Genomic DNA, 21719 nt, shown 5'->3' with positions numbered 1-21719 from the left:
CATTATACACACTAGCAACATGAAACTCTCACAGTTCTTCGGTTTGATGCCTGGCTGGTGGCATAAATTAAATTGTGAACAATAGAAAAACCTAAAGCATGAATACCATGCTCTGCAATGGTCTCATCTTCTATAAGCCAGTTTCATTTCCTCATTTAAGATAAAAAAAATGTTAAACCAGATCAAACTTCTGCAAACATGTTTTAACTCTGAATATATTAATCAAAAAATCTGTGTTGTAAGAAAGCAAGATATTAGCACTTCTCTTCACAAAAATGGAAGAGGCCCTCAGATCTGTTCAACAAATATATGGTTAGGGATTGCCACTTACTTCATGGCAACATTCATAGTTTTACAACTATTTATTATTTTTTCTAATGGACAATTAGCCATATAAATTGTTATTGTTGTTTCAGTTGTTTCTTAAGGGATAATACATATATTCTTAACTTATCAGCCTAATCAGCATTGAAACTCTATGACTTCATTACTTATATATGATCACTTATACCTCCCACCTTCTTTTTCACTTCACACTATTCAATGTACAAATGTACACTATCCAAAGATAATGAACTTACAGCATTATATTTTAAAAACTTATATAAAGACAAAAACAGAAGTGAGTAAAGTAGAACCACCCTGGATTAACTGGAGGATTGAAAAGTAACCTTATTCACCTAACTGTTCCTTTCTCCTACTCCCAATAGTTAAAGTGAAAGTCGCTCAGGTGTGTCTGACTCTTTGAGACCCCATGGACTCTACAGTCCATGGAATTGTCCAGGCCAGAATACTGGAGTGGGTAGCCTTTCCCTTCTCCAGGGGATCTTCCCGACCCAGGAATCAAACCTTGGTCTCCCACATTGCAGGCGGATTCTTTACCAGCTGAGTCACAAGGAAAACCCAAGAATACTGGCGTGGGAAGCCCTTCCCTTTTCCAGGGGATCTTCCCAACCCAGGGATCGAACCCAGGTCTCCCACATTGCAGGCAGATTCTTTTCCAACTGAGCTATCAGGGCAGCTACTCCCAATAAGGCTACATAAGACTGCCATCACTCAACCAACTGTTTCCTTGGTAACTACATAGAAAGAGTTCTTCTCTCATAAATAGCATCAAGTTCAAAAGTGTCAGAAACGTGATAGGCTTTCATCTCGTGTATACCTCTTATTTACAGATGCAATACAGTTCATGAGCAACATTTTCCAAACAACACAAAAATCAAGCCCAACTGACTTCTATTACAAGGGGAAATGTTTGCTTCCTAGAAATGAGGTATCAATTTGCTAATAGGAAGTCAAATATTAAAGAATGAGTTAGGATTGGATTTAATGTCTCTCAAAGGATAAAACTGCAAAAATAATGCCTATTTCCATCCAGTGAGTTAGTGAAAGTCACTCAGTTGTATCCGACTCTTTGCAACCCCATGGACTATACAGTTCATGAAATTCTCCAGGCCAGAATACTGGAGTGGGTAGCCTTTCCCTTTTCCAGGGAATCTTCCCAAACCAGGGATCGAACCCAGGCACACTGCAGGTACCAATTGAGCTATCAGGGAAGCCCCTAATTTCCATCTAGGAGGGCTTAAACGAATGGCAAGAAACATGTATTATTTATCAATGAAGCCCATCGTCTGTCAGTACCAAGCACAACAACAAAATGAGGAAGAACTCAATGAATAAAGATCTGTGGACCATACATGGTGTTAATTAAGTTAAGAGACATGTATGTCCTCTGTGTTTTCTAGTTGTAAGCAAATCCATTCAAATGTTGATAATGTGATCTAACATATCTCAGATAAGAAATCAAAAAGAAATGTCTAAATTGATTTTAGACATTCTAATAGCATATGGCAGAAATTATTAATACTAATTCATTATATTCTTGAACTATTAACTCTTTAACATAGTATTTAAAAATGCATTGTATGCTTAGACTATAGAAACTCTACAAAACTAAGGCCCAATAATTTTCCTAGGTGGGGTTATCTCCTCTCATTTAATCAATGTAAAGGGCAATCTTGATGTATAAAGAAAAACTCTCATTTACACTAGAAAATGACCTGGAGTTCAGTGATATGTCATACCTCAGAGCCACTGAGAATTCCTAAAGGGCCTTCACAGTTCCCTGTGGTCATTAGAAAAATGTCCCTTTTCCAGCAGATTAGTTGTTTTAATCTGTTTCTTATTTTCCCCTTTTCAGTCCCATCTATCTGTGGTGGCTCAAGCGGTAAAGAAGCTGCCTACAATGTGGGAGACCCAGGTTTGATCCCTGGGTCAGGAAGATGCCCTGGAGAAGGAAATGGCAACCCACTCCAGTATTCTTCCCTGGAAAATCCCATGGACAGAGGAGCCTGGTGAGCTACAGTCCATGGGGTCACAAAAGAGTCAGACATGACTAGTGACTAACAACCTAATAATGCTTCTTCCAGGCTTTCAATGATTGCCTTAAGTGAGAAATTTCAACCACGGCGCTGAAGAGGATCCCATGTGCCTCCTAATAAAGTTGACTTTCTGGTTAACTGAAAACTGTGAGCTTAGTTAGTTCAAAGTTTGGCATCAGACCAAGACTTCAGAGAATACAGGGCAGTGATCCAGCTTCCCCTGGGTGCCTGACCCAACCCCTCTGTGATTGCATGAGCACAGATGGCCTTCTGATTGGTTCCATAGAAAGCTCTTTAAGTGGTGCCTGTAGAATAGCATCAGAATCACAAAGGCAATAATGAAAAGAAGGCACTTTACCGCACTTGGTGTCACAAGAGAAGATTTTCAAGAAATGTATGTGAGTTGTACAGAATTTGAGCTTCTTTAGTGAGATTGTTTTTCTCCTTTCATATAGTGGCCAGTGTTGTAGAATGATACTTCTTTAAAATATACAGAAGAATAATGCAGAATCTGTGATATTTCCAATATTGAGAAGTTGAACTACTCAAATGCCCATTATTCATTGGCAACAAAAAGAAAAGGCCATCTGGTGTATCAAGTATCAAACTCCTGTGACAGGGGTTCTCCTATGGAGAGACTTTACCACTGATGTGTCAGCCTGTGAAAGAAAAGACAGAAAACTCTGGAGCTATTCCCACCCAAAATATCAAAAACCCAGTAATATCCTCCTTCATTTTCTGATGGTCCCATATTTTCATTCCTGGAAAGTTCGCTATGTGTTTTAATCTGCTGATGATCCTCTCCTCCACTCCTAACCACAGTCACTTGATGACATATTCCATTCATTCAAAAGTCTGAGGCTCCTACTATGCCCATTCCCTGGTTGCTGAGCTAGAGATGGTAACTTCCCATTCCTTGGAATGGTTCCTTCCTTGGAGGGTACCCAGGTATCACTACTCTCCCAAAGATGCAATTGTTCCAATTGTTCCGCTGCCTTGCACAGCTTATCAGAAAGGTCTCTCTTCCCTCCATGCATAACACTGAGAGCCAGTATATCTTACAACTTGGGCATAAAACCTCTCATTGCAGAAAGCTGACACCTGGAATGAGGTGTCACAGATAGATACTGGATTTCTAGGGCTACTAATTCCCCCTAATTGGCAAGAATTCCATTAGGGTTATGGCAGGAATTATTTTCTGCTTCTTAAACAGATCTGATTCCCATGGAGACAGTGTGAATAGTGCGAGGGAGCATAGGAGCAGACAGCTCTAACAATCTCCAGTGGATGAAGTTGTCTTCAATCTCTGACTAATTCTAACACTTCTATCTTTCTCTGCTGATCAAATACCTCCCTCGTGCACCTGAAGTCTGAATTTTCCCCTAAGCTTTGAGGTCCCTTGAGCCAACCTGTCCAGACTGACCCTACACACACACACCATTAATGCATGTATTCATTCCAAAAATGTCTGTAAACAACTACTGTGGGCAAGGCTTGTCTAGAACATCTCTGAAGTTCTCTTTTCACAAAGTTTACCCTTCACCATGATCAACTGCGCCACCCTTCACTTTCTACAGTTTTCTCATGTTTTCTCTCTTGTGGAAAAAAATCAGACTCAGCCTCTCAGAGTTCAGCATGAAGTGAAGCCAGTATCGTCCACTTGGTAAGTAAATGAAAACTTGTAACTGAATGCTTTGATCCAGAATTGAATGGAAAGACTTTACCAGGGTTTAAAGAAACTGACTACATCTGTGTAAGGTGTTGTCTAGGATGGGGAAGTTAGGTCGCCTCCTTTCTCCATGATACCCTCTAAATCACATGAAGCAATAGTGGATGTCTTCACGCACAGTAAATATGGATGCAACAGAAGAGAGAAAATAGTCCTCCAGAAATACCACACTGACTAAACACAAGAGATTCCAGACATATTCTTACCTACTGTGAGGCCCTGAGTCTGCCATGCACACTGTGGTCAGGTCTCCCTGTGAATAAAGGTGGAATGATGAACACAATTTTCAGGATAGGTTGAAAATATCTAAATAAGTGAGGTACTTTAAAGTAGTTAAGCTTTGCAAAAAGAAAAAAAAAACTAAGTCCAATTCATTATTTTAATTGGCTTTAACAGGTTTCATGAGAAAGTTCTGCTTTCAACAATACTCACATATTTATCCAAGCAGAATCCTCCAAAGTAAATTCTTCAGTTGCCAATGCTTCATTAATACTGGATCCAGGTTCTACAGATACACAATGGTAAGCACTGCCCTGTTTGTCCAGACCCCCAAGTAACATTCACTAATTTAAGATGGGCTTAAGCTGAAAGCTTTGTTAATGTGATCAGAATTTAAGCTTCTCATGATTATTCAGTTTATGATCATAGATTGCTGGCAAGGACAGAGTGACCAAAAACAGGTGCTCTGTGAAAAAAAGCAATTTTAACATTTTTGTGAATTCAGAAAGTTACCTTGAGTTAGATGGTAGAGTGCTAAACAAAAGAAAACTGGTCAGTTAGCCTAAAATGACCAAGACAGGCAGGAATCTTCATATTATGAGACATATCCTAGTACATAGAACTATGAGTTAGGATTCAAAATTATCTAGAGTATAGCATCATTTCCCAAATGTACTGCTCACCATCCTGGTCCTCATGAAAAACTAAGTGAGACTAAGGGCAAGAGGATGAAAGTTATGGTTAAGAAAAAACTGTAGTAACATTTCACCCAAACCTAAAAGAGCAATAAAGGAATAATGCACCCATATCAAAACTGGAAGGAGATTCTTCCATTATTGCAAAAGGTCTGTGCCCTCTAAAGAGTGATATATCATCAGGAATTTTGCAGTGACCTGAAATAACATGATCCATGTTGATAACAGCATCCTTGAAATTCAGTAGCAGAACTTCTGCCTGGCGTTATGCTATTTGGACATTTGGAAAAAAGGGAAGGAAATTATGCTTGGATGTGTGGGAGTCTTGTCTGAGGCACCCATGAAATACCATATAGAAGTTTCTAGACTCATACAAAAGGCGTAACTGAAGCTAACACAGAATGGAAATGAAGTATAAGAACAGGTGGCTTATGATTGCTGTCATTATGATGGGATCCATGTTCACAAGGGGTTCACAGTCTGGAGGGAAAAACTGAGATGTGTGTTAAACATCAAATGAGAAAAGAAGCAAATTTCAGACTCTGACATAACACAGGGAACCTAGTATTCGAACAGAGAGCAGTAGGGAGCAATCAAGACAGGCTACAGGAGAAAAGCTCAGGCTGGAAGGGCCATGAGAATATAGATCAACTAAATTAAGAAGGAGGACATTTGAAGTGGAGAAAAGTATAAGCATAGACAGAGGAAAATACAAACCAATCTGATATCAAAAGTAACTTAAAACTTTGGAAAGTTAAGGAAAAACAAAGATGAACTCCAACTGTAAGAGTAGGAAAACAGTCTATAATGCTATGCACTAAAATTAGATCTGACTTAGCCAAAATAATTGAATTTATTTCCTGGTTCTTATACTGTTTCTCAACGTGGCATTATAAAATCTTCATGAATATCAGTTTCATCATGAATAAAATGAACATGAGTGACTGCCAAAATAAATGACAAAATCACAGTGAGAATAAATTGAAAGTGATTAAGTAGAGGCCCTATACATAAAAATATCATTAAAAATTAATATCCTATTAAATTTAAAAGCTACTAGATGACCATGAGCAAAGAAATAATGATTGGGGAACAAGGAGCTGAGAGAAGATTTAGAACCACTGCTGCAGATAATGGTTTTCAAAACTAAATGATTATAAGGATTTCTAAACTATAAGAAGAATTCAACCAAAATTAAATACTACATATGAGTAGATGAGCCAGATACAATCATTTTTTCAGTTAAAACCCTATGGAAAAAGAATAGGATTCTCTGAAGTATGTGAAGACTAGGACACAAAAACAAAAATAAAAAATCAAGATGACACAGCGACACACAGTGAGGACAAGTTTGAGATGTTATAACACAGTGTTCGGGGAGACCAGGGAGGGATGGTAAGGAAAAGTGATGATGACATAAAGGAAAGGGACAAGTACAAGTGATCTCATTTCTCTGTCTATTGTCCTTCAAGGAAACAGCCTCCGCAAATGGCCCTGAGGAACCACAGCACCATCACCGAGTTTGTCCTCACGGGGCTGTCAGACGACCCCCGCATCGAGGCTCTGCTCTTCGTGCTCTTCCTGGTGATTTACCTCCTGACCATGATGGGGAACCTGACGATGCTGCTGGTGATCAGGGCTGACTCCCACCTCCACACACCCATGTACTTCTTCTTGAGTAATCTATCATTCCTAGATCTCTGCTTCTCTTCTGTCACTGTGCCCAAGCTCCTGAAGGACCTCCTGTCTGAGAAGAAGACCATCTCTCTCGAGGGCTGTCTGGCTCAGGTCTTCTTTGTGTTTTTCTCTTCAGGAACTGAAGCCTGTCTGCTCTCGGTGATGGCCTATGACCGCTATGCTGCCATCTGCCACCCCCTGCACTATGGCCAGGTGATGAGCAACCAGCTCTGTGTGAGGCTGGTGTTGATCTCATGGGGTCTGGCCTCTCTCAATGCAGTCATCATTGAGCTCTTGGCTATTAATCTGGATTTCTGTGATGCTCAAACTATCCACCACTACACCTGTGAGCTGCCCTCCCTCTTCCCTTTGTCTTGCTCTGATATCTTCATCAATAACAGTATCTTGATCTGCTCAATCTTACTCCATGGATCTGGAACCTTCCTCCCAATAATCTTCTCTTATGCTCGCATTGTCTCCACCATTCTGAACATCACCTCCACCACAGGCAGAAGCAAGGCCTTCTCTACCTGCTCCTCCCACCTCATTGCAGTGATCCTGTTCTTTGGCCTAGGTATGCTTCGCTATCTCATGCCTTCCTCTGGTTCCTTGCTGGATTTGCTCTCTTCCTTACAATACAGTGTGATCACACCCATGCTGAATCCCCTCATCTACAGCTTCAAAAACAAGGAGGTAAAGGGAGCTGTGAAAAGGACTTTGGGGAAATATCGGCACTATTGCACAGGTTGAACTAAGTCACATTTACCCAGCATAACTGGAAAGACTAAATTTCTTCTTATGTTCCCTCCTGTTTTGTTTCCAACCTCTCCCCCTACACAGAGTCAAGTAGGATTAACGAAAGAACCCACAGCTTCCCTGAAGATCCCAGGTAATGATCACAAAGGAACCCTCACTTTTGAGACCCTATTTGGAAATTCTATGCTGTACTAAAGTGGGACACAATGTGAAGAAACACACAAAGCCCATCAATAATACAACATGATTATTAGGGAGAAAAAACAGAGATTATTTGACTTCTCAAAAGGCATAAAAGTTACAAGAATTTCTACTTAAAATGATTCATAAAAAAAGATTCAAATGATTCTTCCTGTATTTGATAAACGCTTCATAATGTCAGATTTGGAGAATGACGTTTGAAATAACCAGAAAAAAGTTATTATAGCTCATATTACTTATCAGAATTATGCAATTTCTCTACAATGAATTTATATGATGATAAGATCCAATATTTAAGTTTCCATAGGAAGAAGTAAAACATATGAATATTTGAAGATGACATAATTCTATGGAAAGCCTAAAAACTCCTCATAGGAAAATAAACTTATTGGCACTCCAAAGAATTTAATAGACAAAAAACTAATATTAATACAATCAGCACTATTTCTATATACTAGCCACTGTTAAGTAAACAAAAAATATGATGCTTCAGGCAGAAAAAGATCCATTTACTATTAGAAGATCAATAGAAAATCCTCAGGATTAAACTTTATAAGTACTTACAGCAAATAAGAATAAAGTAAAAAATTAACTAAATGATATAAAAGATGCTTAAATTAACATAGGATATATTTTTAGACATACTCTCCCCTGCCAGTTTTATGCAATCAACAAAAGAAAAACATTGAGTTTACAAGCAATCTGGAAATCCATAGTTCTAGACTTGATTCCATAGAACCATTAGTGATTCAGTCTTTTGCCTTCTATTGAGTATGTCATCTTCATATATTGGGTTTTACTCTAGGCTTTATGTTTTTTACAACACATAACATAGCTTTTTGTTTTTTGTAGAGATATTTGTATATTCTGTTCTTGAACTTTATATAAATGAAATGATTCTAATCCTAAAATTAAAATACTGGATGTATTCAAGACTTGATGAGGCAGTGGAGCAATCAGACTCACATATATTGGTAGTGGAATAGTAAATGGGTTCAATCACTTCAGAAAAATATTGGGCGGTATCTACTAACTGCACACTATATGTCTACTCTAAGATTCATTAATTATATTCTTAGGTAAATATGAAGAGAAATGAGTAAACATATCCAGAAATTACATTAATAGAATAGTCATAACAGTTTATTATTGCAGCCAAAATCTATAATAAACCTAAATGTCCATCACCTGGAGAACAGATTTTAAATAAATTCATACATGTAGTATATTTATACAGTGAAAAATAATACACAAAATTTTAAAACTGCAAACAGTAAGTGAATAAATCTCACAGACACTATGTAACAGAAGCCAGATATAATGGGTACTTATTTATTATTTTATTTATCTGAGGTTAAAAAGCAGAGACATTACTTTGCCAACAAAGGTCCATCTAGTCAAGGCTATGGTTTTTCCAGTGGTCATGTATAGATGTGAGAGTTGGACTGTGAAGAAAGCTGAGTGCCGAACAATTGATGCTTTTGAACTGTGGTGTTGGAGAAGACTCTTGAGAGTCCCTTGGACTGCAAGGAGATCCAACCAGTCCATCCTAAAGCAGATCAGTCCTGGGTGTTCTTTGGAAGGATTGATGCTGAAGCTGAAACTCCAATACTTTGGCCACCTCATGCGAAGAGCTGACTCATTGGAAAAGACCCTGATGCTGGGAGGAATTGGGGGCAGGAGGACAAGGGGACAACAGAAGATGAGATGGCTGGATGGCATCACCGACTCGATGGGTATGAGTTTGAGTAAACTCCGGGAGTTGGTGATGGACAGGGAGGCCTGGCGTGCTGCGATTCATGGGGTCGCAAAGAGTCAGACACGACTGAGCAACTGACCTGAACTGAACTGAAAGACAGTGAATTAATCATGTTTATATTTTCTAAATTTCTTTTCCTCAGCTTTACTGAGATATAATTGACATATAATTTCGTATAAGTTAAAGGTGTACAATGTGCTGATTTGATACACTTACATGTTGCAAAGTGTTTACCATCTCCATCACTTCACATACTTACCTTTCATTTTTTGAGGTCAGAGTATTTGAGATACATTTTCTTAGCAACCAAGTATAAAATAAAGTATTATTAACTATAATCACCATGCTGTCTTTTAGATTCCCAAATCTTAACTCATCTTAAACTGGACGTTACATTTTATTTTTCCTGATACTTTGACATCTTCAAATCTTGCTGACCTTGGAGAGATGTCCACCCAGGGCTAGCCAGGTCCTAGGGATAACAAACAACTCATCTGATCAACACATTTTTCAGATATAATCTAATTAATCAAGAACCCATACCCTCAATTGCCTCTTTTATTTAGCAATCACACTGCAGGCCACTCTCCACATGCTCTAATCACCTCAGGGCCAGGTACCAGACAATGAGAGACAGACCCTTAAACCCAGATTCCACTGAAATCAATCAAATTATTCCATCCTGAACTTGCTTACACTGCCTAATTCATCTCTTCTTACGAAAAACACACTAAAGCCTGCTGCCCATATTTTCTTCTCACTCTATCTGCTTCCTGGCCAGTCCAAGGCTTCCCTGTATGGTCCTATAAGTAATAAATTCTCTTTTCAATAAAAAATTGTCTCCTGTCTGTTGGCTTTACCATACCTGACTAATAATAAAACTTACATTTTAAAATAGTCAGGAAAAGTTATAATTTCATAAATTCATTCACAATGAAATCAGAACAGTAGTTTCCTGTAGAGAATGGATTGACCAGGAAGTATCAAGATGAATCTTTTCAGGCAGATGAAAGGTTTTGGACTTGGTCTCTGTAGTGGTTACAAAGTGTAAACACTTATCAAAATTCACCAAGCTGTCCCTTTAAAATGGCTGCACTTAATCACTTTACATATGTATTTTAAACTGCAATCAATAGGAAAACTAAACAACCAAAAACATTTGTTTCATGAATGTTCTCATACTTCTTACAGGTACATATTGCCCATGCCCTGCAAATACTTTAGGGAATAATTCCCTTCCTTTCATATCAAGGCAGTATTTCCCCCATTCCAGTCATGATGGGAATTAACCCCAGCTATACCAAGGGAACATTTCATGCAAAGATGAGTTCGATAAAGGACAGAAATGGTATGGACCTAACAGAAGCAGAAGTTATTAAGAAGAGGTGGCAAGAATACACAGAAGAACTGTACAAAAAAGATCTTCACAACCCAGATAATCATGATGGTGTAATCACTCACCTAGAGCCAGACATCCTGGAATGTGAAGTCAAGTGGGCCTTAGAAAGCATCACTATGGAGAGAGGAGCCAAGATGGCGGAGGAGTAGGACGGGGAGACCACTTTCTCTCCTACAAATTCATCAAAAGAATAACTGAACACAGAGCAAACTTCGCAAAACAACTTCTGATCGCTAGCTGAGGTCATCAGGCGCCCAGAAAAGCAGCCCATTGTCTTCGAAAGGAGGTAGGACAAAATATAAAAGATAAAAAGTGAGACAAAAGAGCTAAGGACGGAGATCCGTCCCGGGAGCTCTTAGGCGGCATTGCTTGTGGTAGGGTCCGGGCCTGAGTGCCCTGAGGACAATCGGAGGGAGCTTCTGTGAGTTGCCAACATGAACTGTGGGAGACCAAAAGAGAGAGAGTAAATTAACCGGCCCGAACACACTGCCGGCCGTTCGCAGAACAAAGAGACCGAGAGGGTCCAGAGAGGAGCTCGCAGGCTGCGGACCGGCCCAGCCCCGCCGGAGGCAGGAGGCAGGGGGGAGGGGAAGGTCGCGGCGAGACACAGGGCGCAGGCACCCGACCGGCGCGGGCGGGGACTGGGGCTGGGGACCCGGAGGGCAGAAGGCGCGCGCACCCGACTGGCGCCAGCGGAAACTGAGACTGGATCCGCGGAAGGGAGGGGGCACGCCACACCTGGGGAGAGTGCGCCCACCGAGCCCCTGGCTGCCTGGACCGCTCTGACGGGGAAGGCACAGAGAGCAGGCGCAGCTTTTCCTTCCGCGCTTTTGTGGAACACCCGAGGGCTGGAACCTCGCGCAGCGCGGGGCGCACTCCATATAGAACAGCCGGAAGCCTAAGCGGCGCAGACGGAGAGGGCAGCGTCGGCCCCTCCCGGCAGCACCAGCCTGTCCCCGCGGCGCAAGCCCGTCACCACAGCGACAACCCCTCCCGGCAGCGCAAGCCCCTCCCCGCGGAGCGACGGAACTAGCTACCTGAATAAGAGTCCACCTCCGCCCGCCTGTGTCAGGGCGGAAATGAGGCTCTGAAGAGACCGGCAAACAGAAGCCAAAAAAACAAAGGGAACCGCTTCAGAAGGGACTGGTGCAACAGATTAAAATCCCTCTAGGAAACATTGACTACACCGGAGGAGCCTGTAGATATCGAGAAGCATAAGCTGGAACGAGGAGCTATCTGAAACTGAGCCGAACCCACACTGACCGCAACAGCTCCAGAGAAACTCCTAGATATAATTTTACTTTTTTCTCTTTTTTTATTTTTTTTTTATTTTTTTAAATTTTTTTCTTTTTTTTCTTTTTTAGTTTTTCTCTTTTATTTTCCTTTAAAATCCCCTATTACTCCCCCATTACTCCTTAACTTTCATTTCCATAGACTTTTACGATTTTTTAATTAGGGGGAAAAAAAAAATTTTTTTTTTCTTTTTTTTTTTTCTTTTTCTTTCTTTTTTTTTTCTTTTTTTTTCTTTCCTTTTTCTCTTCTATTTTCTATTTTTCTTTTTCTCTTATTTCTTTTAAAGTCCTCTAGTACTCCTCTACTACTCCTTAATTTTCATTTTCAATACACTATAACCTTACAAAAAAAAAAAAGAAGAGAAGCCCTATTTTTAAACCGAAGATTATTCTCTCCCAATCTTGACTCTCTGTTTTCTACCTCAGAACACCTCTATTTCCTCCTTTCCCCTTCTCTTCCCAATCCAATTCTGTGAATCTTTGTAGGTGACTGGGCTATGGAGAACATTCTGGGAACAGACAGCTGTGTAGATCTGTCTCTCTACTCTTGAGTCCCCCTTTTTTTCTCCTCCTGTTCATCTCTATCTCCCTCCTCCCTCTCCTCTTCTTCATGTGACTCTGTGAACCTCTCTGGGTGTCCCTAACGGGGGAGAATCTTTTAGCCATTAACCTAGAAGTTTTCTTATCAGGGCTGTATAGTTGGAGAAGTCCTGAGACTACAGGAAGAATAAAACTGAAATCCAGAGGCAGGAGACTTAAGCCCAAAACCTGAGAACACCAGAAAACTCCTGACTACAAGGAACTTTAAGTAATAAGTGACTGTCCAAAAGCCTCCATACCTACACTGAAACCAACCACCACACAAGAGCCAATAAGTTTTAGAGCAAGACATACCACGCAAATTCTCCAGCAACGCAGGGACATAGCCCTGAACATCAATATACAGGCTGCCCAAGGTCACACCTAACACATAGACCCATCTCAAAACTCATTACTGGGCACTCCATTGCTCTCCAAAGAGAAGAAATCAAGTTCCACGCACCAGAACACTGACGCAAGCTTCCCTAACCAGGAAATCTCGACAAGCCAATCGTCAAACCCCACCCACTGGGTTAATCCTCCACAACAAAAAGGAACCACAGACCTCCAGAATACAGAAAGCCCACTCCAGATACAGCAATCTAAACAAGATGAAAAGGCAAAGAAATACCCAACAGGTAAAGGAACATGAAAAATGCCCACCAAGTCAAACAAAAGAGGAGGAGATAGGGAATCTACCTGAAAAAGAATTTAGAATAATGATAATAAAAATGATCCAAAATCTTGAAAACAAAATGGAGTTACAGATAAATAGCCTGGAAACAAAGATTGAAAAGATTCAAGAACTGTTTAATAAAGACCTAGAAGAAATAAAAAAGAGTCAATTACAAATGAATAATGCAATGAATGAGATCAAAAACACTTTGGAGGGAACCAAGAGTAGAATAACGGAGGCAGAAGATAGGATAAGTGAGGTAGAAGATAAAATGGTGGAAATAAATGAAGCAGAGAGGAAAAAAGAAAAAAGGATCAAAAGAAATGAGGACAACCTCAGGGACCTCTGGGACACTGTGAAACGCCCCAACATTCGAATCATAGGAGTTCCAGAAGAAGAAGACAAAAAGAAAGGCCATGAGAAAATACTCGAGGAGATAATAGCTGAAAACTTCCCTAAAATGGGGAAGGAAATAGCCACCCAAGTCCAAGAAACCCAGAGAGTCCCAAACAGGATAAACCCAAGGCGAAACACCCCAAGACACATATTAATCAAATTAACAAAGATCAAACACAAAGAACAAATATTAAAAGCAGCAAGGGAAAAACAACAAATAACACACAAAGGGATTCCCATAAGGATAACAGCTGATCTATCAATAGAAACCCTCCAGGCCAGAAGGGAATGGCAGGACGTACTGAAAGTAATGAAAGAGAATAACCTACAACCTAGATTACTGTATCCAGCAAGGATCTCATTCAGATATGAAGGAGAATTCAAAAGCTTTACAGATAAGCAAAAGCTGAGAGAATTCAGCACCACCAAACCAGCTCTTCAACAAATGCTAAAGGATCTTCTCTAGACAGGAAATGCAGTAAGGTTGTACAAACGTGAACCCAAAACAACAAAGTAAATGGCAACGGGACCACACCTATCAATAATTACCCTAAATGTAAATGGGTTGAATGCCCCAACCAAAAGACAAAGATTGGCTGAATGGATACAAAAACAAGACCCCTATATATGCTGTCTACAAGAGACCCACCTCAAAACAAGAGACACATACAGACTAAAAGTGAAGGGCTGGAAAAAAATATTTCATGCAAACGGAGACCAAAAGAAAGCAGGAGTCGCAATACTCATATCAGATAAAATAGACTTTCAAATAAAGGAAGTGAAAAGAGACAAAGAAGGACACTACATAATGATCAAAGGATCAATCAAAAAAGAAGATATAACAATTATAAATATATATGCACCCAACATAGGAGCACCACAATATGTACGGCAAACGCTAACGAGTATGAAAGAGGAAATTAATAGTAACACAATAATAGTGGGAGACTTTAATACCCCACTCACAACTATGGATAGATCAACTAAACAGAAAATTAACAAGGAAACACAAACCTTAAATGACACAATGGACCAGCTAGACCTAATTGATATCTATAGGACATTTCACCCCAAAACAATCAACTTCACCTTTTTCTCAAGTGCACACGGAACATTCTCCAGAATAGATCACATCCTGGGCCATAAATCTGGTCTTGGAAAATTCAAAAAAATTGAAATCATTCCAGTCATCTTTTCTGACCACAGTGCAGTAAGATTAGATCTCAATTACAGGGAAAAAATTGTTAAAACTTCAAACATATGGAGGCTAAATAACACGCTTCTGAATAACCAACAAATCATAGAAGAAATCAAAAAAGAAATAAAAATATGTATAGAAATGAATGAAAATGAAAACACAACAACCCAAAACCTATGGGACACTGTAAAAGCAGTGCTAAGGGGAAGGTTCATAGCATTACAGGCTTACATCAAGAAACAGGAAAAAAACCAATTAAATAACCTAACTCTACACCAAAAGCAATTAGAGAAGGAAGAAATGAAGAACCCCAGAGTTAGCAGAAGGAAAGAAATCTTAAAAATCAGGGCAGAAATAAATGCAAAAGAAACTAAAGAGACCATAGCAAAAATCAACAAAGCTAAAAGCTGGTTTTTTGAAAAAATAAATAAAATTGACAAACCATTAGCAAGACTCATTAAGAAACAAAGAGAGAAAAACCAAATTAACAAAATTAGGAATGAAAATGGAGAGATCACAACAGACAACACTGAAATGCAAAGGATCATAAGAGACTACTACCAGCAGCTCTCTGCCAATAAAATGGACAACTTGGATGAAATGGACAAATTCTTAGAAAAGTATAACTTTCCAAAACTGAACCAGGAAGAAATAGAAGATCTTAACAGACCCATCACAAGCAAGGAAATCGAAACTGTCATCAAAAATCTTCCAGCAAACAAAAGCCCAGGACCAGATGGCTTCACAGCTGAATTCTACCAAAAATTTAGAGAAGAGCTAACACCTATCTTACTCAAACTCTTCCAGAAAATTGCAGAAGAAGGTAAGCTTCCAAACTCATTCTATGAGGCCACCATCACCCTAATTCCAAAACCAGACAAAGATGCCACAAAAAAAGAAAACTACAGGCCAATATCACTGATGAACATAGATGCAAAAATCCTTAACAAAATTCTAGCAAACAGAATCCAACAACATATTAAAAAAATCATACACCATGACCAAGTGGGCTTTATCCCAGGAATGCAAGGATTCTTTAATATCCGCAAATCAATCAATGTAATACACCACATTAACAAATTGAAAGATAAAAACCATATGATTATCTCAATAGATGCAGAGAAAGCCTTTGACAAAATTCAACACTCATTTATGATTAAAACTCTCCAAAAAGCAGGAATAGAAGGAACATACCTCAACATAATAAAAGCTATATATGACAAACCCACAGCAAGCATCACCCTCAATGGTGAAAAATTGAAGGCATTTCCCCTGAAATCAGGAACAAGACAAGGGTGCCCACTCTCACCACTACTATTCAACATAGTGTTGGAAGTTCTGGCCACAGCAATCAGAGCAGAAAAAGAAGTAAAAGGAATCCAGATAGGAAAAGAAGAAGTAAAACTCTCACTGTTTGCAGATGACATGATCCTCTACATAGAAAACCCTAAAGACTCTACCAGAAAATTACTAGAGCTAATCAATGAATATAGTAAAGTTGCAGGATATAAAATTAACACACAGAAATCCCTTGCATTCCTATATACTAACAATGAAAAAACAGACAGAGAAATTAAGGAAACAATACCATTCACCATTGCAACAAAAAGAATAAAATACTTAGGAGTATATCTACCTAAAGAAACAAAGGACCTATACATAGAAAACTATAAAACACTGATGAAAGAAATCAAAGAGGACACAAACAGATGGAGAAACATACCGTCTTCATGGATTGGAAGAATTAATATTGTCAAAATGGCTATTCTACCCAAAGCAGTCTATAGGTTCAATGCAATCCCTATCAAGCTACCAACGGTATTTTTCACAGAACTAGACCAAAGAATTTCACAATTTGTATGGAAATACAAAAAACCTCGAATAGCCAAAGTAATCTTGAGAAAGAAGAATGGAGCTGGAGGAATCAACCTGCCTGACTTCAGACTCTACTACAAAGCCACAGTCATCAAGACAGTATGGTACTGGCACAAAGACAGAAATATAGATCAATGGAACAGAATAGAAAGCCCAGAGATAAATCCACGAACCTATGGACACCTTATCTTTGACAAAGGAGGCAAGGATATACAATGGAAAAAAGACAACCTCTTTAACAAGTGGTGCTGGGAAAACTGGTCAACCACTTGTAAAAGAATGAAACTAGAACACTTTCTAACACCATACACCAAAATAAACTCAAAATGGATTAAAGATCTAAATGTAAGACCAGAAACTATAAAACTCCTAGAGGAGAACATAGGCAAAACACTCTCCGACATAAATCACAGCAAGATCCTCTATGACCCACCTCCCAGAATATTGGAAATAAAAGCAAAACTAAACAAATGGGACCTAATGAAACTTAAAAGCTTTTGCACTACAAAGGAAACTATAAGTAAGGTGAAAAGACAGCCCTCAGATTGGGAGAAAATAATAGCAAATGAAGAAACAGACAAAGGATTAATCTCAAAAATATACAAGCAACTCCTGAAGCTCAATTCCAGAAAAATAAATGACCCAATCAAAAAATGGGCCAAAGAACTAAACAGACATTTCTCCAAAGAAGACATACAGATGGCTAACAAACACATGAAAAGATGCTCAACATCACTCATTATTAGAGAAATGCAAATCAAAACCACAATGAGGTACCATTACACGCCAGTCAGGATGGCTGCTATCCAAAAGTCTACAAGCAATAAATGCTGGAGAGGGTGTGGAGAAAAGGGAACCCTCTTACACTGTTGGTGGGAATGCAAACTAGTACAGCCGCTATGGAAAACAGTGTGGAGATTTCTTAAAAAACTGGAAATAGAACTGCCATATGACCCAGCAATCCCACTTCTGGGCATACACACTGAGGAAACCAGATCTGAAAGAGACACGTGCACCCCAATGTTCATCGCAGCACTGTTTATAATAGCCAGGACATGGAAGCAACCTAGATGCCCATCAGCAGATGAATGGATAAGGAAGCTGTGGTACATATACACCATGGAATATTACTCAGCCATTAAAAAGAATTCATTTGAACCAGTCCTAATGAGATGGATGAAGCTGGAGCCCATTATACAGAGTGAAGTAAGCCAGAAAGATAAAGAACATTACAGCATACTGACACATGTATATGGAATTTAGAAAGGTGATAACGATAACCCTATATGCAGAACAGAAAAAGAGACACAGAAATACAGAACAGACTTTTGAACTTTGTGGGAGAATGTGAGGGTGGGATATTTCAAAAGAACAGCATGTATACTATCTATGGTGAAACAGATCACCAGCCCAGGTGGGATGCACGAGACAAGTGCTCCGGCCTGGTGCACTGGGAAGACCCAGAGGAATCAGGTGGAGAGGGAGGTGGGAGGGGGGATCGGGATTGGGAATACATGTAAATCCATGGCTGATTCATATCAATGTATGACAAAACCCACTGGAAAAAAAAAAATAAAAATAATAAAAAAAAAAAAAAGAAAGCATCACTATGAACAAAGCTAGTAAGGAGATAGAATTCCAGTTGAGCTATTTCAAATCCTGAAAGATGATGCTGTGAAAGTGCTGCACTCAATATGCCAGCAAATTTGGAAAACTCAGCAGTGGCCAAAGGACTAGAAAAGGTCAGTTTTCATTCCAATCCCTAAGAAAGGCAATGCCAAAGAATACTCAAACTACCACACAAATGCACTCATCTCACACGCTAGCAAAGTAATGCTCAAAATTCTCCAAGCCAGGCTTCAGCAATACGTGAACTGTGAACTTCCAGATGTTCAAGCTGGTTTTAGAAAAGGCAGAGGAACCAGAGATCAAATTGCCAACATCTGCTGGATCATCGAAAAAGCAAGGGAGTTCGGAAAAACATCTATTTCTGCTTTATTGACTATGCCAAAGCCTTTGACTGTGTGGATCACAATAAACTGTGGAAAATTCTGAAAGAGATGGGAATACCAGACCACCTGACCTGCCTCTTGAGAAACCTACATGCAGGTCGGGAAGCAACAGTTAGAACTGGACATGGAACAACAGACTGGTTCCAAATAGGAAAAGGAGTATGTCAAGGCTGTATATTGTCACCCTGCTTATTTAACTTATATGCAGAGTACATCATGAGAAACGCTGAGCTGGTAGAAGCACAAGCTGGAATCAAGATTGCTGGGAGAAATATCAGTAAGCTCAGATGTGCAGATGACACCACCCTTATGGCAGAAAGTGAAGAGGAACTAAAGAGACTCTTGATGAAAGTGAAAGAGGATAGTGAAAAAGTTGGCTTAAAGTTTAACATTCAGAAAACTAAGATCATAGCATCTGGTCCCATCACTTCATGGGAAATAGATGGGGAGACAGTGGAAACAGTGTCAGACTTTATTTCTTGGGGCTCTAAAATCACTGCGGATGGTGACTGCAACCATGAAATTAAAAGATGCTTACTCCTTGGAAGTAAAAATATGACCAACCTAGACAGCATATTAAAAAGCAGAGACATTACTTTGCCAACAAAGGTCCATCTAGTCAAGGCTATGGTTTTTCCAGTGGTCATGTATGGATGTGAGAGTTGGACTGTGAAGAAAGCTGAGTGCCGAAAAATTGATACTTTTGAACTGTGGTGTTGGAGAAGAGGCTCTTGAGAATCCCTTGGACTGCAAGGAGATCCAACCAGTCCATCCTAAAGATCAGTCCTGGGTGTTCATTGGAAGGACTGATGCTGAAGCTGAAACTCCAATACTTTGAGCCACCTCATGCGAAGAGTTGACACATTGGAAAAGACCCTGATGTTGGGAGGGATTGGGGGCAGGAGGACAAGGGGACGACAGAGGATGAGATGGCTGGATGGCATCACCGACTCGATGGACATGAGTTTGAGTGAACTCCGGGAGTTGGTAATAGACAGGGAGGCCTGGCGTGCTGCAATTCATGGGGCCACAAAGAGTGGGACACAACTGAGCGACTGAACTGAACTGAACAGGATTTATTCCAGGACTGTCAAGATGGCTCAATGTCCATAAATACACAGCATTAACAGGAGGAAGAATAAAAATTACATGATCAATTCAGCAGACAAAATTCAACATCCATTCATGAAAAAAACTGTCATCAAAGCTGGTTTAGGAGGAACATTTCTTAACGTAATAAAGGCCATTTATGACAAACTCATAGCTAACATCATACTCAACAGTGAAAAGCTGAGTTTCCTGAAAAAACTCAGGAACAATACAGATGCTCAGTCTTGCCACCTCTAACATATATTGGATCCTACCCACAGCAATCAAACAAGAAAAAGAAATAAAATGACATCCAATTTGGAAGGAAGTAAAACTGTCACTATTTACAGATAACATGATATTATATCTAGAAAACCTTAAAGTTTCCACTAAAAAACTATAGAATTAATACATGAATTCAGTAAACATACCACTACAAGATCATAACACAGAAATTGATGCTTTTCTATTCACTAATAATGAACCATCAGAAAGTGAAAGCAATGAGAGTCCCTGGCTGCCTCATGGCTAGGATTTGGGGCTTTCACGGTGATGGCACAGTTTCCATCTGTGGTCGGAGAGCTAATGATACAAAAAAAAATGGAAAGACACTCCATGTTCACAGATTGGAAGAATTAATACTGTTTAAATGCCCATACTACCCAAAATAATCTATAGATTCAAGGTAATCCCCATCAACATATACATGATACATAAGAATAAGAACAAACAATCTTAAAATGTGTATGGGAGCATTTTTAAAAACCCAAACAGCCAAAGAAATCCTAAAAAAATAAATAAATCTATCACACTCCCTGACTTCAGACTATATTATGAAGCTACAGGAATCAAAACAATGCAGTATTGGCACAAAAACAGACAGAGACCAATGTAACAGAATCCAATGGAGACTAGAGAGCCCTTGCATTTATGATCAATTACTCTATGACAAAAGGAAGCAAGAATATATAGTGGGGAAAGATATAGTCTCTTCAATAAGTGATGCAACAAAGTGATACAGCTATGTGTAAAACAATGAAATAAGAACATTCCTCACACCATCTTCAAAAATAAACTCAAAATGGATTAAAGCCCTAAAATGTGAGATTGGATACTATAAAACTCCTAGCGAAAGCATAGGCAGGATACTCTTCGACATAAAACACAGCAATATCTTTTTGGATCCATCTCCTAGAGTAATAGAAATAGAAACAAAAGAAACAAATGGGATCTAATTAAATATAATAGCTTTTCCGCAGCAAAGGAAACATAAACAAAACAGAAAGACAACCTACAGAATAGGAGAAAATATTATTTGCAAACAATTACATCAACAAGGGCTTAATTTCTAAGATATACAAATAGCTCATGCAGCTCTACATTTTAAAAAAACACAGTCATAAAATAGGCTGAAGACCTAAATAGATATTTCTCCAAAGAAGACATACAGGCACATGAAAAGATGCTCAACATCAGTAAGTATCAGAGAGTGTGTGTGTGCTCAGTCGCTCAGTGGTGTCTGACACTTTGCGACCCCATGGAGCCCACCAGGCTCCTCTGTCCATGAGATTTTCCATGCAAGAATACTGGTGTGGTTGTCACTCCCTCCTCCAGGAGATCTTTCCAACCCAGGGATCAAACCTGCATCTTCTGCACTGGCAGGTGAATTCTTTACCATTGCCCCACCTAGGAAGCCCAATTATCAGAGAAATGCAAATCAAAACTACAACATCAGAATGTACCTCACTCCAATCAGAATGGCCATCCTCAAAATAATGCTACAAAT

General features: G+C 39.4%; 1 protein-coding gene and 1 non-coding gene across 2 annotated transcripts; both read left to right on the top strand.

The window, feature by feature from the left end:
• The first annotated feature begins 233 nt into the window (after nt 1–233).
• Nucleotides 234–356, top strand: LOC133049419 (U6atac minor spliceosomal RNA). The gene has a single exon (XR_009691316.1). It is a non-coding gene; the product is annotated as a U6atac minor spliceosomal RNA (small nuclear RNA).
• Nucleotides 357–6512: 6156 nt separating this feature from the next.
• LOC133043034 (olfactory receptor 8S1-like) lies at nt 6513–7451 on the top strand. The gene has a single exon (XM_061123930.1). The coding sequence runs from the start codon at nt 6513–6515 to the stop codon at nt 7449–7451; it is 939 nt and encodes a 312-aa protein (XP_060979913.1).
• Nucleotides 7452–21719: the final 14268 nt, after the last annotated feature.

This window comes from Dama dama, chromosome 3 (genome assembly GCF_033118175.1).
Source record: "Dama dama isolate Ldn47 chromosome 3, ASM3311817v1, whole genome shotgun sequence".
Lineage (NCBI taxonomy): Eukaryota > Metazoa > Chordata > Mammalia > Artiodactyla > Cervidae > Dama > Dama dama.
Note: the sequence above shows the minus strand (reverse complement) of the source record. Positions and strands in the feature narration are given on the sequence as shown.